Source organism: Vulpes vulpes, chromosome 12 (genome assembly GCF_048418805.1).
Source record: "Vulpes vulpes isolate BD-2025 chromosome 12, VulVul3, whole genome shotgun sequence".
In the NCBI taxonomy this organism is placed as follows: Eukaryota; Metazoa; Chordata; class Mammalia; order Carnivora; family Canidae; genus Vulpes; species Vulpes vulpes.
In genome coordinates, this window is record NC_132791.1 from 75,728,094 (window position 1) to 75,742,886 (window position 14,793).

Sequence of the window (14,793 nt, forward strand, 5' to 3'; positions counted from 1 at the left end):
TAGGAAAGCCTTTATTCAGCATTTCCCCTTTTCTGGACATCAGAGAACTCACTCTGGGGAGAAACTGTATCACTGTAGTAAGTGTGAGAAAACCTTTATTCAATGCTCTCATTTTTGTTGGTCACCTGAAAATCCATGCTGGATAAAGCCCTATAGACGTAAAGAATGTGAGAAAGCTTCCAGTGCAAGTACTGGCCTTATTAAGTATTAGAAAATTTGCACAGGAGAGAGAAACCCTATGAATGTAATAAGTGTGGGAGAGGTTGCAAGGTTTCTAGGTGTGTTCAGCTCCGTTAAGGCCTCAGACTGCTCCTGTGGATAGGAAGTTCTAATAATGGGTTTCCTATTCTGGCAATTTCATTAAGAATTCAGGCCTTTTTCAACAGATAATATGTTTTGTAAAAGGATGCTATGGGAAAAGCATGAGAAAAGCTTCAAGGTGTTTTTCTCCAGACTTGGTAAATTTTTTCCAACATCAGACCCTTGTATGGAAATGATCCCTTAAAATAGCCATTTCTATGTTATCTGACTTATGTGCAGCTGAGTAATGTATAGAATTGTTGAATCATGTTATACACCTGAAACGATTACACTGTATGATAATTATACTTGAATAAGAAAAATAAAGGGATATGAACTTTTTTTAAAAAAAGCCTTTTCTAGTCAAACCCTCATGTTCTTTGCAGTATGCTACACACCAAGAGTTTAAAGGTTTAATCATGGCCTCTGGATGAATAACTATTGATCTGGAGAATCCTGCATCTTCACCTCCTAACCTTGTAACTGCTGACAAGTTATTTAACTCCTTTATGCCCAGATTTTTTTCAATGAAATTATTATTGGATAATAACTACTATTTAAAAAAAATAACTACTATTTACCAAGGATATTATGAAGATAAAAGAAGGTAACAAGTGGATGGCATTTTGTGTGTGTGTTGCTTTTTTTTTCTTCTCTTTTTAAAGATCTTATTTATTTGAGAGAGAGCAAGAGAGAGCAAGTATGGGCAGGGGGAGAGGCAGAGGGAGAAGCTGACTCTCCGCTGAGCAGAGCCCAATGCTGAACTCGATCCCAAGACCCTGAGCCACCCAGGCACCCCAGGCATTTTGAACACATGTATTCTAGTACGACAGAAGAATGCTGTACTACAGGTTGAGTATTGGCTCTGCCATATCAAAAAGACTAAAATAAAGAGTATGACTATGAGAAGAGAAATAAACAAGAATACATACTAAAACCTCACAAATATACCACCATTGTTTTTATGAGTTCAGCTTTTTTTAGATTCCACATATAAGTTGTATCCTACAATGTTTGTCTTTTTCTGACTTATCTCACTTAATACAGTGCTCTCAAATTCCATCCATTTCACAAATGGCAGGATTTCCTGCTTTCTCATGGTTTAATAATATTCCACTGTTTATATGTACTATGTCCATTCATCTATTAATGGGCTTAGGTTGTTTCCACATCTTGCCTATTGTGAATAATGCAATAAGTAAACATGGGAGTGCAGATATTTTTTTGATATCACGTTTTCATTTATTTCCTTCATATATATATATATATATATATATATATATATATATATATATATACATACCATATGGTAATTCTATTTTAATATTTTGGGAAACCTCCATGCTGTTTTCCATAGTGGCTACACCAATTTACTTTCCCACTGACCATGCATAATGGGTGCCTTTTCTCCATATCTTTGCCAGTACTTGTTATTTCCTGTCTTTTTGATACCAGTCATTCTGACTGGTGTGAGGTACTAACTCATTGTGGTTTTGATTTACATTTCCCTGAGGATTTGTATGTCTAGGCCATCTATAAGTCTCCTCTAGAAAAATGTCCATTCACTTCCTCTGCCTATGTTTTATTTATACTTATATTTAAGTAGGCTCTGTGCCACATGTGAAGCTAGAACTCATGACCCTGAGATTAAGAGTTATGTGTTCTACTGACTGAGCAAGCCAGGCGGCGCCCTACCTGTGTTTTAACCAAATTGTTTTTGTTATTAAGTTGTAGGAGTTCTTTGTGTATTTTGTCTTAAAAAAATTTTTTTTTTTTTTTAAAGTAGGCTCCATACCCAGTGTGGGGCCTAAACTCACAACCCTGAGATCAAGACCTGAGATCAAGAGTCAGACACTCAACCGACTGAGCCAAACAGGCATCCCGAGTTCTTTATATATATGTATTTTGGGTATAAACCTCTTATCTGATAGATGGTTTGCAAATATTTTCTCCCATTCTGTAGGTACAGAATTGGGTGGTGAGGTGGGCAAGGAAAGAGATGAATAAAGCAACTATCAAAAACAGATATGCACTGACTAACAAGAGTTACAATGAATGTCAAAAGTGGAAGAAGATGAAAATAAGCAGAAAGTCTGGGGATGGCAGTAGAAAGCAACAGAAAAATATTTTTAAAAATATTTTTTTGAGAGAGCACAGGGGCGTGGGGTGGGATGGGTGAGGGGCAGAGAAGAGGAAGAGGGAGAGAAGCAGACTGCCTGCTGAGTGCAGAGGCCTATGCTGGGCTTGATCCCAAGACCCTGAGATTATGACCTGAACTAAAATCAAGATTCATTCAACCGAATCACCCAGGTGTACCCCAATAATTTGTTTTTTAACTGACAGAACAGATTGAAACGTATGAAGTTAGAGGGAATGGGGCCAATAAGGAGAAAATGCTGAAGAGAGATCATGATATTTTAGAATCATTTGTTACTTTTGAACTAAAGACAGCAGGAACTAAAGGAAATACCAGACAGGGTTAGACAGTCTGAAAGATTAGGTAGATGATGTAGCTTCCATTACAAGGGCACAGGAAAGAGATACAAAAGGGCTTTAAATGATACAGGAAATTCAGGTCATTTAAAAAAAAAATCTTATTTATTCATGATAGACACAGAGAGAGAGAGAGGCAGGGGCACAGGCAGAGGGAGAAACAGGCTCCATGCCAGGAGCTGGACGCAGGACTCGATCCCTGGGCTCCAGGATCACGAGCAGGGCCAAAGGCAGGCACTAAACCACTGAGCCACCCAGGAATCCCCAGAAAAGGTTTTTAAATGAAGTTATTAGTAATGCACGTAGACAACTTTTTCCTGAGGCTGATAATAGGGAAGACAGCATTATGTTATTCTGTACCATGTCCTTTGTTAGTGCTAATTAAGTGGGACTATGGTACTTGAGAGGAAATTCAGTCTGATTCAGCACGGTGTTTCTATGTCTCACTTGTTCCTAATGCTTTTCTGCCTGGATACCTACCAGAACTTTCAACCATTCTCTCTCAAGATGGATTCTTGATGCTCACCCTGCTCATGAATGGCCTGGAATTCTGGATATTTCATGGACTGGAATAATTAGTGGCTTCTATGCTGCTTTGTGAGGAAATTCTGAATGTACTCCCATTCCACATGTCCTGGCTACAACCTGAAAACACTTAAGATATGGTTGAGTTTGTGAAAGGCTCAAAGAGTGAACCAGAGTTAGTATCTTAGGACACCTTAGGGGACAATTCTTAGGTCAACGAATAGAAAAAAATTGACATATAATCTGTTCCATCTTCAAGAGAAGTAAGAAACAAACCAAAAGGATGAGAAAATGAGGAAGGCGGACACTAATACACCTAGCCTGGCTGAGTGGAGACTGAAGCTTTGCAACCAAGGTTGTACAGATGCTTCTCTCCCTTACTGCATGTTCGCTCATTCAATCCCCACTTGCTGCCCTGTGTCATCATGCGCTCTCTCCAACCCCCTCCAGATGGCTGCCTCCTGTTTTTTGGTTGATCCTCTAACATTTACACCTGGAGCTCCTCATGCGGCATCGGCTACTGACAGCAACGTTCCTAGAGTTGGTACAGAGCCTCCCAGGGTCCAGGCGTCTCCTGGTAACAGCTGCCTTAAGTTAGGACCAGCAGGGGCCTCCTGGTTGTCTGAGTTCTTCCTGCCACAGCCCACGTTCTTGGCTCCCAGGTAGTGCTCCCCCTTTGAGATTTAATAGCCTAGGCTGCCCCGGGTACAGACTCAGTAAACTTGTACAGACTTAGTAAACTTCACAGGCCGCGTACATGGCAGTCTCTGCTTCAGGGAGACTGGCTTGGGGGTGAAGTGAATTTTTTTGGCTCCTCGGAAAGCAAAACAAATCACTAACTTACAGATATCCAAAAGGCTGCTGACAACTTTTACTGAGGCTTACGGCTGACTGGTCATCTTGAAATCCACTGAATGAAGCACTGAAAGATTAATTCCAAAGGAAAATGAGAATCCTGGTGAACTTTGTCGTTTGTGACGAAATGCACAAACCAGGTCAGTCAATACAACTGATAACACGGAAACAACGTGAAGCTTTAACTACAAATGGCACGAAACGAAAATATCCCACGAACATGCCGGTGTCTTCCGGCAAAAACAAATTCACAGGTTCACTGAGCACCAGGCGACAGGTCTGCGGGTCCTCCGGTGATCACGGGCACAGACCGAGAGCGGCACCCGGCGGTCAAGAGCCGCCGCCTTCACCTGGGACTTCTGTTCCTAAACCTCACCAGCCGCTCCACAGAGGTGATACGGGCGCTACGGACATCACCCTGGGCCACAGTCCCCTCAGGCCACGCGGCGCCCGGGCCTCCAGATCCGGTGCGATGCCACGTGGTGATACTGTCAGGGGCCGAATCAAGGTTCAGGGTCAGGCACTAGGCCCGGAACAGCGCGTTTAAATCACGGCTCCAGCAATTGCTGCCCACGTATTCCGGGCAGGACACTCAGTTTGGTTTCTCAACCAGAGCGGGACACACTGCAGCGCTGGTACAGTCACGACATAGGAGGCATCAATTAGCACAGTACTTATGAGAAAAGAAACTATGCGTTCAATATTACACACACACACAGACACACACATATTGGGTTACTTAGATCCTATCAGGGCTTTTCTAGTTCGAGGTAATTGAGAAATGTAAAACATTTTTTATAAAGCCTATTAGATGATTTTGTACATTAGACTATTGTAAATCTACACTGGAGGTTTGCTAGTTTTCAGATAAAGACATATGCAGTGGGGTATTATTATTACTATTTTTAAAGATTTTACTTATTTATTCATAGAGACACACACAAAGAGAGAGGCAGAGAGGAGAAGCAGGCTCCACGCAGGGAGCCCGACGTGGGACTAGATCCAGGGTCCCCAGGATCACACCCCAGGCCGCAGGCACGCCAAACCGCTGTGCCACCAGGGCTGCCCTGCAGTGGGATATTAAACCTTACATAGTTGTTTTGATTCTCACATTAGGGAAAATGTGCCTCATCAAACAGGAAAACAGTACAGCAGGATTTGCCATATATCCTGAAATCACTGGTGGAGTGGATTCCTCTTTCCACTCTTCTCAGATAAAGACCTTCTCTACATTGTCTTTTCTGGAGAGAAGAGCATCCAGCAGAATGAAATAGTTTCAGGACCTTTACTTTTTTTTTTTTTTTTTTTAAGATTTTATTTATTCATGAGAGAGAGAGAGGCAGAGACACAGGCAGAGGGAGAAGCAGGCTCCATGCAGGGAGTCCAATTTGGGACTCCATCCCGGGTCTCCAGGATCACGCCCTGGGCCAAAGGCAGGCGTCAAACCACTGAGCCACCCAGGCTCTCCAGTACCTTTACTTTTAATGCTAATTCTCTCAGCCCTCTTCCAGGATTGCCAGTAGCTGGGGAACCCTGCTTCTGTTAAGAGGGCTCCTCAGAACTGAAGTCTGTCCACTTACCCCAGAGAGGTGCCAAAACCCACGTATATGTGGCAGTAAGATCCTAGTTACGTTATTGTCTCCCCTAAAGTCAACTTTAAGTTCAATGTGACCACCTTTCCTCACCACTAACCCCAAGTCCTCCCTAATTTATTTCTCTCCTTTCTTATTTGAATTTCTCTGGATTCTGGACTCTTGCCTTGGATGCTTTCCTGGCTTACCTCCCGGTATGACCTCCGGATCTAGATTTTGGTCTGCATATTAAAATGCCACCATTGCTCAAGTCCTCTTCTTTGACATGACTTTCTAATGTAGTTTTGTTGTCCTTCATTTAAAGGAATGTTTTGAAAGCTCTGCTGTGTATTTCCCAAGTTATTCCACTTAGAGAGCTTAGACTACCTCTTCTTGTGGAGCATCATTTACTAGTGTTGATGATCAGCTTTACCGAATCCTCTCCTCTCCACATAGTAATCATGGTTACTTCCAAGACAGTCCTTTTTTTCCTGTATCTCCATTGCCACAGAGTAGCCTATTTATTAGCCCCCCTCTAAGTTCTGCTCTTGACTTCAGCAGTCAATGGAAGAGAGGCAAATCCTGTCTCATAGAAAGCCCCCTGCTCCCCACAGGTGAAGACCATTCACAGAACACAAGCCAGAGAATGAGAAAAAAGATCATAGTTTTTCAGTCATTCATCTCACTCCATATTTTTATTCAATATTTTTCATGTTGCTATTTCTTTCTCCTTTCCATAAAAACTTAAGTTCTTTACATTAACAGGTTTTCCCTCTTGTGAATTCTTTGGTGTTGACGAAGGTGGGAACTCTGACTGAAGGCTCTTCCACACTCACTGCATTCATAGGGTTTCTCTCCAGTATGGATTCTCAAATGTTGAATGAGGTGTGAGCTCACTGAAGGTTTTCCCACATTTACTACATTCATAGGGTTTCTCTCTGGTGTGAATTCTCTGATGCAGGATAAGATGTGAGTTCAGACTGAATGCTCTCCCACATTCTTTGCATTCAAAGAGTCTTTCCCCAGTGTGAATTCTCTGGTGTCTAATAAGATCTGAGCTCCCCCCAAAGCCTTTCCTACACTCACTACATTCATAGGGCCTTTCTCCAGTGTGGATTCTCTGATGCCTGATAAGCTTTGAGCTATGTCTGAAAGCTTTCCCACACTTATTACACTGGTGGGTTTTCTCCCCATTAAAAATTGCTGCATGTTTAATAAGGTTTGGGCTCTTGAGAGATTTTCCATATTGGTGAATTCTTTCTCCAACATAAATTCTTTGATGCTTAATAAAATCTGGATTCCATTTGAAATTTTGGTCATAGATACTGTGTTTACAAGTTTTCTTGTGTATCAATTCACTTGAATTTAGGTTTAAGCTTCTCTCACATCCATCATGGCCAACTTCACGTATAAGTATATTTTTGTGGGTAAGGATTTTATTATAACCTCCATCCTGAGAAGATGATGGTCTCTGAGACCCTCCTGATTCTTTTTCCCACTGCCTCTTTAACCTGCCTGCAGACTTACAGATGTCTTGAGGCTCAGCAGATCCTTCCGACATGAATCCTGAAATTCTTCCTGATAGAATTCTTTGTGATTCAATTTTTTCACAAATGTCCAACTTTGGCACAGATCCATTGTTTTCACTTTCCTTATCTAAAAAAGTGAAAAGACAAAGTGGTAAATACCTGTTTGCTGCGTTGGAAGAAAAGAAAATTTTGAGATATACCCAAGACAGTTAGTTACATATTGGTATTTGAATTGGCCATTCTAAAAATGTGGCCTTTCAGGTGATAGGTGTGATGGACAAGGACACAAAAGAGAAAAGTTGGTAAAAGCAAGTAGAATGCCCATCTATCCAACCACCCATTTCTTCATCATCCATGACTGATCAAGTTCCGTAACTACTTTCAGCTAAATGTCCCCTGAATGCATCCCCTTTTTACATTTCTGCTACCACCACCCATTCTTATCACTCTTCCTATCTAGGAGACTGTCACAGCCTCCCACTGTTCTGACTCTGAGCTGTTCTTCTTAGGCATCCTGAATACCCTCACGAGACTAACTGTTGTTAATATTCTGTCACCTATATCCTACTCAGAAACCTTCCCTCTCTTTTCTTCCACAACACACCTAACTCCTCTGCCTGGTTTCCAGAGTCCATTTATGATCTAGTCTTCACAATTCCTGCCTTCTGGCTCACAAATTTATCCTATGACTACAACTCTATATTGTGCTGCAATCCGGCATCCCCTGTTTGTTGTAGGATTTCCTTTGTCTAGAATATGGTAGAGCAGGAAGGGTGGTTAGGCAGTGCTGGTCTTAGGGTGGGGGAAATGTATGATTTTGGATGGGGTGGATAGAAATGTCTCCAAAACAAACTGGAAAGCAGAATTTGGGTATTTTTATAAAAACTGACTGTAATTTATTCTTTTTTTTTTTTAATTTTTATTTATTTATGATAGTCACACAGAGAGAGAGAGAGGCAGAGACACAGGCAGAGGGAGAAGCAGGCTCCATGCACCGGGAGCCCGACGTGGGATTCGATCCCAGGTCTCCAAGATCGCGCCCTGGGCCAAAGGCAGGCGCCAAACCGCTGCGCCACCCAGGGATCCCTGTAATTTATTCTTGAGTTTAATTTTGAGATCATTTACACCTAAAGTGATATTGAGTCCATGGACTTTTTAAATAGAGGCATTTTAGAACAGCAATAAGTATTCCATGGGGGTAGTCACCAGAAGTACATCCAACTTCCTTATAAAAACAAAAACAAAAACAAACCCCCCAAAACTTCCTACAAAAACATGAAAGTTTTGGAAGACTGAAAGTACAATAAAAAAAAGACAACAACACATATCTTGTTCTATAAATCTGTGAATTACATTCCACTTCTGAGTATATCATTGTGTATCTGCTTCTCTACTAACAGATTTTGTTTCTCTTGATATGTTTCTTCGTCTTTTTCTTTTGTTTCTTTACTCTTTCCCTGACATTTTCTTATGCATTCATTTTTCTTTAATTTACTCACAAAAATATACGGTGTTTTGGAAATAGTCTGGATGAAGAACAAATAGGAAAATATAAATATTCTGTATAAGGACTCAGGTTTTCTCTCTCTGTTTTTAATTGACCAATGACACATAGGGAAAAAGTTCTCTACTTCTCATGGGGTGATAAAGGACCACCTATAGTGACTGAGGCTACTCTGAGAAAGAAGATTCACAGTCCCACTCTTTCAGTGACATGAATTGCACGCAATACTGCCCCTTACCACGGTCAAGAAGAAGGGGTGCTGAAGAACCATGAAGGGCATTGGGATCCACTGGCTGCAAGTGGACACTAAGTACTGGTCCAGAAGGTACGAACTTTCTCCTGAATATCTCTTGTCCATATGCATGGACTGGAACCTGAGGAAAAAAAAAATAGAGCACATTTTGGCTTGTGAGAGAATCCTTGTTTGGGGATTTGAACATTTTCCAAAAGTAAAGAGAACCTCCTGTAGGAATACAAAACTGCAGAAGGATGGATTAAAAGTCTGATTCAACTGTAAAATGTGGCATAGCATCAAATGCAATGGATAGGAGACATAAAGGCACATTGAACTAACAGCTCCTGCAGGTCTCACCAGGTGTTCAATCTCAGGCCCTTTCTTCCTACTGTGAGACTCCATCCATGTGGAGGTCTTAGATCTCCCATCTCATTGTGTATCTGGACTACCGCTTCATCGGCGCCTCTCTCCAAATCTTCTAGTATGGTAACCACTCCTCTCCACTCTCTGGGTCATGTTCCTGCACCCAGGCCTGGAGCTCCTCAGGTAGGATGGTCAGGAACTGCTCCAGCACTAGCAGCTCCAGGATCTGCTCCTTGCTGTGGGTTTTGGGCTGTAGCCACTGATGGCAGAGCTCCTGGAGCCGGCTCAGTGCCTCTCGGGGTCCAGGGGAATCCTGGTAGCAGAGCTGCCTGAAAAGCTGTCGGCACAGCTCCTGCCTGAGGGGATTGCTTCTCTGGAGGCAAGTGTCCTGCCTCCAGACAAAATCTTCCTCTTTTATCTTCACTATCACAAGTTCTTCATTCTCCTGAAGGTTCTGAACTGTAGCTGTTGTCATTTTGTGATGAAATGTATTACCAGGAAACCCCTTTCTGCTTTGTGAAGGGTCTTATTTGGTTTCAAGAGCCCTTCTAAGGGATAAAAAATAACTATTACTGTCTATGAAGAAGAAAGATCATACAATAGTAATTGTCCATTAGACAGAAGTGTAGTGGGCATTTATTATATGTAAAAGCACTGAAATACTTATTTTGTCGGTTAAGCATCTGACCTAGGCTCAGGTCATCATCTCTCAGAGTCCTGGGATCTGGCCCTGAGGCAGGTTCCCTGCTCAGTAGACAGCCTGCTTTTCCCTTTCCCTCTGCCCCCACCCCTGCTCCTGCTCTCTTTCTCATTCTCACTCACTCTCTCTCAAATGGATAAATAAAATCTTAAAAAACTAAAAACAAAATACCTTTTCTTAAAATATTTATATATTCATAAGAGACAGAGAGAGAGAGAGAGAGAGAGAGAGAGAGAGAGAGGCAGAGACACAGGCAGAGGGACAAGCAGGCTCCATGCAGGGAGCTGGATGCGGGACTCGATCCTGGGTCTTCAGGATCACACCCTGGGCTGAAAGTGGTGCTAAACTGTTGAGCCACCTGGGCTGCCCCAAAATACCTTTTTAAAAAAGATTTATTTTAGAAAGAGAGATAGAGGGACAAAGGGAGAGGAAGAGAATCTCCAGCACACTCCTAGCCCATCTTGGAGCCCAAGTCTGGGCTAAATCCCACGACCCTGAGATTGACCTGAGCAGAAATCAGGAGATGGACTCAACCAACTGAGCCACCCAGGCACCCCTAAAAACAAAATACTTCAAAATAGAATATAAGATTTAGGGACACCTGGGTGGTTCAGTGGTTTAGTGCTTGACTTTGGCCCAGGGCGTGATCCTGGCGTCCTGGGATGAAGTCCCACATCAGGTTCCCTGCATGGAGCCTGTTTCTCACTCTGCCTGTGTCTCTGCCTCTCTCTCTCTCTCTCTCTCTCTCTCTCTGTCTCTAATGAGTAAATAAATAAAATCTTTAAAAAAAGGAAAGAATGTAAGATTTATAAATTTAAGGCAATGCTTCATGTTAAACATGCTACATGCAATTAAATTATATGTAAGTCATAAAGACAATAAGGATCAGCATAGAAAAATGACAAAGTGCTTCATAAAGTTGGAGATGCAAAGGAGCCTAGCACGTTGCAATGGGCAGGGAAAACTTAATTAACGGATTAACTTCTGAAGAATGGAAAGGACTTGATAGGATGTGGAAGAGAGAAAAATAGGAAATTACAAACAAGGAAACACCCTGAACAACTGGTTAATGGTAGGATCACAAAAGTGGGAAAGCAAAAAGTCTGGTAAGTTTGTATAAGGAAATCACAGAGGCAAAGTGCTACGACAGAAAGCCTCGAATGCCAAGATCCTGAATTCAGAGTTTATCCTTTAGGTACTGGGAAGCCAAGGAAAGCTTCTGAGCAGATGACCTGACAATACTGTTTGTGGAGTTAATATGTTGTTCATTTCTAGGATGGACTACAATATAAAAAGAGAAACGCCGAGAAATACCACGTTTGTACTCAATACAAGTGTGAAGAAAATAATAAGGTTGGAATGATAATTATTAATTCAAAATCTTGAACTAGGATTATTTATAAATCTCTTAAGTAATAAGGGTAACTTTTCTTTTTCCTTTAGGTTTTAAGTAATCTCTACACCCAATGTAGGGATGGAACTCACAACTCGAGATCAAGCGTCACCTGTTCCACCAACTGAGCCAGCTGGGTCTCTAAGGCAACTTTTCTTGAGAGCCAGGGCTAACAGTTTCCACCAGTGTTAACTCGTTCCTTCCTGAAAGGTCTCAAATAGGTTTCCTTTTATCCCAACAGTTCCTTCTCTACTTTCCTAGTTTTGTGGCTCAGTTCATATCTTGGATGATGTGGGAAACGAAGGCAGAAGAAAAATTATGAAATTTCCTTACTATCCACAGCCCATTGAAAAGTCCTAAAACAGCCTTAGTGACATTCGTCTAGGGACTCAGCTGCCTCAATGTTGATACTTTGCTAAGGGCAAAAGGTAATCGACCCCCAGGACCCTGTAAGTATACTTGAACATATAGAAATTCTTTTGGAAACTTCCTTTATCTCTAAACTCCCCAGAGATACATGTTGGCAATCATCCCCCAAGCATATAAAGGCCCCTGATACACATCTGAAGGGTTTCATGACTGAGTTTTTACTAAACAGTAACAAATGACCCTAACAATAACAAGCCGCTGCAGGATCCGGGAAACCTTGTTTCCAAAATACCTTGGAGACTTGCTTACACTATCCCTAATGCCCTCCCAACTTCAAACTATATAATGGGCCATTCCTCAAGACCCCAGTGCAGCTCTTTCTGCCCATGGGTCCTGTTCTCTGCTTTAATAAAACCACCTTTTTGCACTTAAGACATCTCAAGACTTTTTTCTTGGCTGTTGGCTTCAAATCCTAATGTCTTTTGCATGTCATTGGACATTAAGTTAAATATAATAAACTGGCACCATGACTTGCTTATCTGTCTACTATGAATCTTGTTATTAAATACCAGTTCCTAGAGTTTTATCACACAGGAATGTCTGGTTTCTGCACTGAAAAACTGAGTAACAGGAATTTAGATATGAAGCCCTAGAGTACAAGAGCAGAATGCAAAGGTCTTTCAGGGCCTTCTACTAAACATTTCACCAGTTAACTGTTGATTGTTGCACTGAAATGTACTTTATTAAGAATCTGAACACAAGGAGCGCCTGGGTGGCTTAGTTGGTTAAGCATCTGTCTTTGGTTGGGGTCATGATCTCAGAGTCTGGGATTCAGTGCCACATCAGCTCCCAGCTCAGCGGGGTGGGGGGGCCTGCTTCTCCCTCTGCCCCTCCCTCTCTGCTCCTGCTCCATCTCACTTTCTCTCTGAAATAAATAAAATCTTAAAAAAAAAAAAAAAAGGAATCAACACAAGTAAAGCTCTGGGCTAGAAGTTGTACAGCAATGGTTTCCAAGAAAGTCTGAGTTTGCAGCTGATTAACTAGATAATTAATCATGTAGAAACTTTTAGAAACAGATTCCTGGGATGCTGTCTGGGTCAGTCTGGGTATACCTGTAAAATCCCTATTCTGATGTACAGCTGTAAGGAATTAAATGGTGCTTGAGTTTGCGAAATAGTTGGGGAAAAAAGGCCATAGAACCCACGTGGATTAAAAGCATTTAAATAACTTAATATGGCATATTAAAGAACTCACTGGGCACTCACTGAAATGCTGACAACTGAAGGACTAAACCAGCTGTACGGTTGAGGCATCAGTACCTCACCGGGTCAGAGCAGGGAGACAGCGTATGTGGACGTGCCAGAGCAAATACTTGCAGGAATGGAGAGGGCTGAAGCTGGACGAGACAAAGCGGGAAGAATTGAGAAGAGGGATGACGAACACATGACGCTGCGGTGCGCTCGCAGGGTGTAGTACTCGATGTGACTCGGAATTCTCCTCCTTCCCACGGAGCTCCTACAGCTCCTAACGCATGACCTCTGCGGACACATCGCCTCGTCCCCGAACTGTTTTTAGTTCTGGCGATTCCTTCCAGGTCTCGGCCCCAGCAGGGCGGGGCAGCGGTACCGGGCCGCGAGCACCTCGGGCTCCCCTGCGTGGACGCCCGACAGCCGTGGGCCGCCCCGCGTCTTCTACGGAAAGGCGAGGACCCCTCCCGCGAGGAGCGCGCGTGGGACCGGGTCCCGGGAACTCCTCCGGGAGGAAGCAGCTCCACGAGGCCAACGCCGCGCTCGCAGTGCCATCAGGGACCCCAGCCCGGCGCCCCGCCCCGCCCCCCGCCATGACGTAATGCGCGGCGCGGGTAACCATGGAAACCGAGGCCCGTCTCGGAGTAGGCGGGCGCAATGCCTTCCGCACGCCGACCCTAGTTTCAACTTTCCTCGGGATGCCTCTGCGGTCCTGGCTGCAGGACCTCGCTGCGGGGCGGCTGCGATCCCCAAATAAAGTGTAGGGACTGCAATGCTTGGAGGGGACAAAAGGTCGGACGTGGATCCTCAAGCCCGGACTCACCTCTCCTACAGGAGGGTTCCGATCGGACACTTCCGGTGGGGGACGGCGCTGCGCCGGCTCGGGGACTTTGAACCTGCGCAGAAGGAGGCCTGGCTCTGGACCGTGACTCCCAGAAGTCTCGGCGTCTTTCTCGCCCAGACTCGGGTTCCCAGGATGCCTCGCCGGCTCTCGAAGTCCTTAGGGCTTCGGGGCGGGGTCCTTGCGCCCCTTTGTGGCGGGAAACTGGCTTCTGCTGCGCCTGCGCGGCCTCTCCCGGACATCAGTCTGGGAGGTGGGACGGAAGCCCACGCACTTCGCTCAGACCTCACCTGGGAATCCTTCCTCGGCTTCCAGGAATGAAGGTGTGCAAAAGGGTGTGCAAAACGTGGCTGGTTGTAACCCCGCCTCACAACGGCCCAAAACGTGAACTTTCCTGAGTCGGTGGGCGGATATGTAACTACTAGGAGCTAACTGAGGTTTACTGCTGCTCTTTCCCTCACTGCCTCATCTCATCTGCGGTGTTAACCAAAATTCAGCTGAGTTTGTTTGAAGGTCTTTATTTTTTAATTAATTAATTTAAAAGATTTTATTTATCCATGAGAGGCACACAGGGAAAGGCAGAACTATAGGCAGAGGGAGAAAGAAGCAGACTCCCTGTGGGATCTCAGGACCCCAGGATCACATCCTGACCACTGAGCCACCCACACCTACCCCAAAGTATTTTTTGCATAAGATCTACTTCTCATTTTCTTTTCATTTTTCTAAAAGCTGTGAATGGATTCAAACATTGATAAGAAAAAATGGTAAACTTCATGCACACAACACCTAGCTTCTTCCTTCAACTTTTGACACTATATCCAATTTGTTTCGGATATATATTTCATTTTGAAAATATTTATCTTTTTAA

General features: G+C 43.4%; 2 protein-coding genes across 2 annotated transcripts in view; one reads left to right on the plus strand and one right to left on the minus strand.

Annotated features, from left to right (window-relative positions):
* H1-5 (H1.5 linker histone, cluster member) overlaps positions 1-14,793 on the plus strand; it is a 291,143-nt gene that overhangs the window by 40,043 nt on the left and 236,307 nt on the right. The window lies entirely within an intron of this gene.
* LOC112910327 (zinc finger protein 165) lies at positions 6,410-10,145 on the minus strand. Its single transcript, XM_025986576.2, is given in 5 exon segments — positions 6,410-6,642; positions 6,644-7,400; positions 9,016-9,146; positions 9,448-9,505; positions 9,508-10,145. Coding segments are annotated over 5 exon segments (1,434 nt in total). The 5' UTR covers positions 9,851-10,145; the 3' UTR covers positions 6,410-6,497.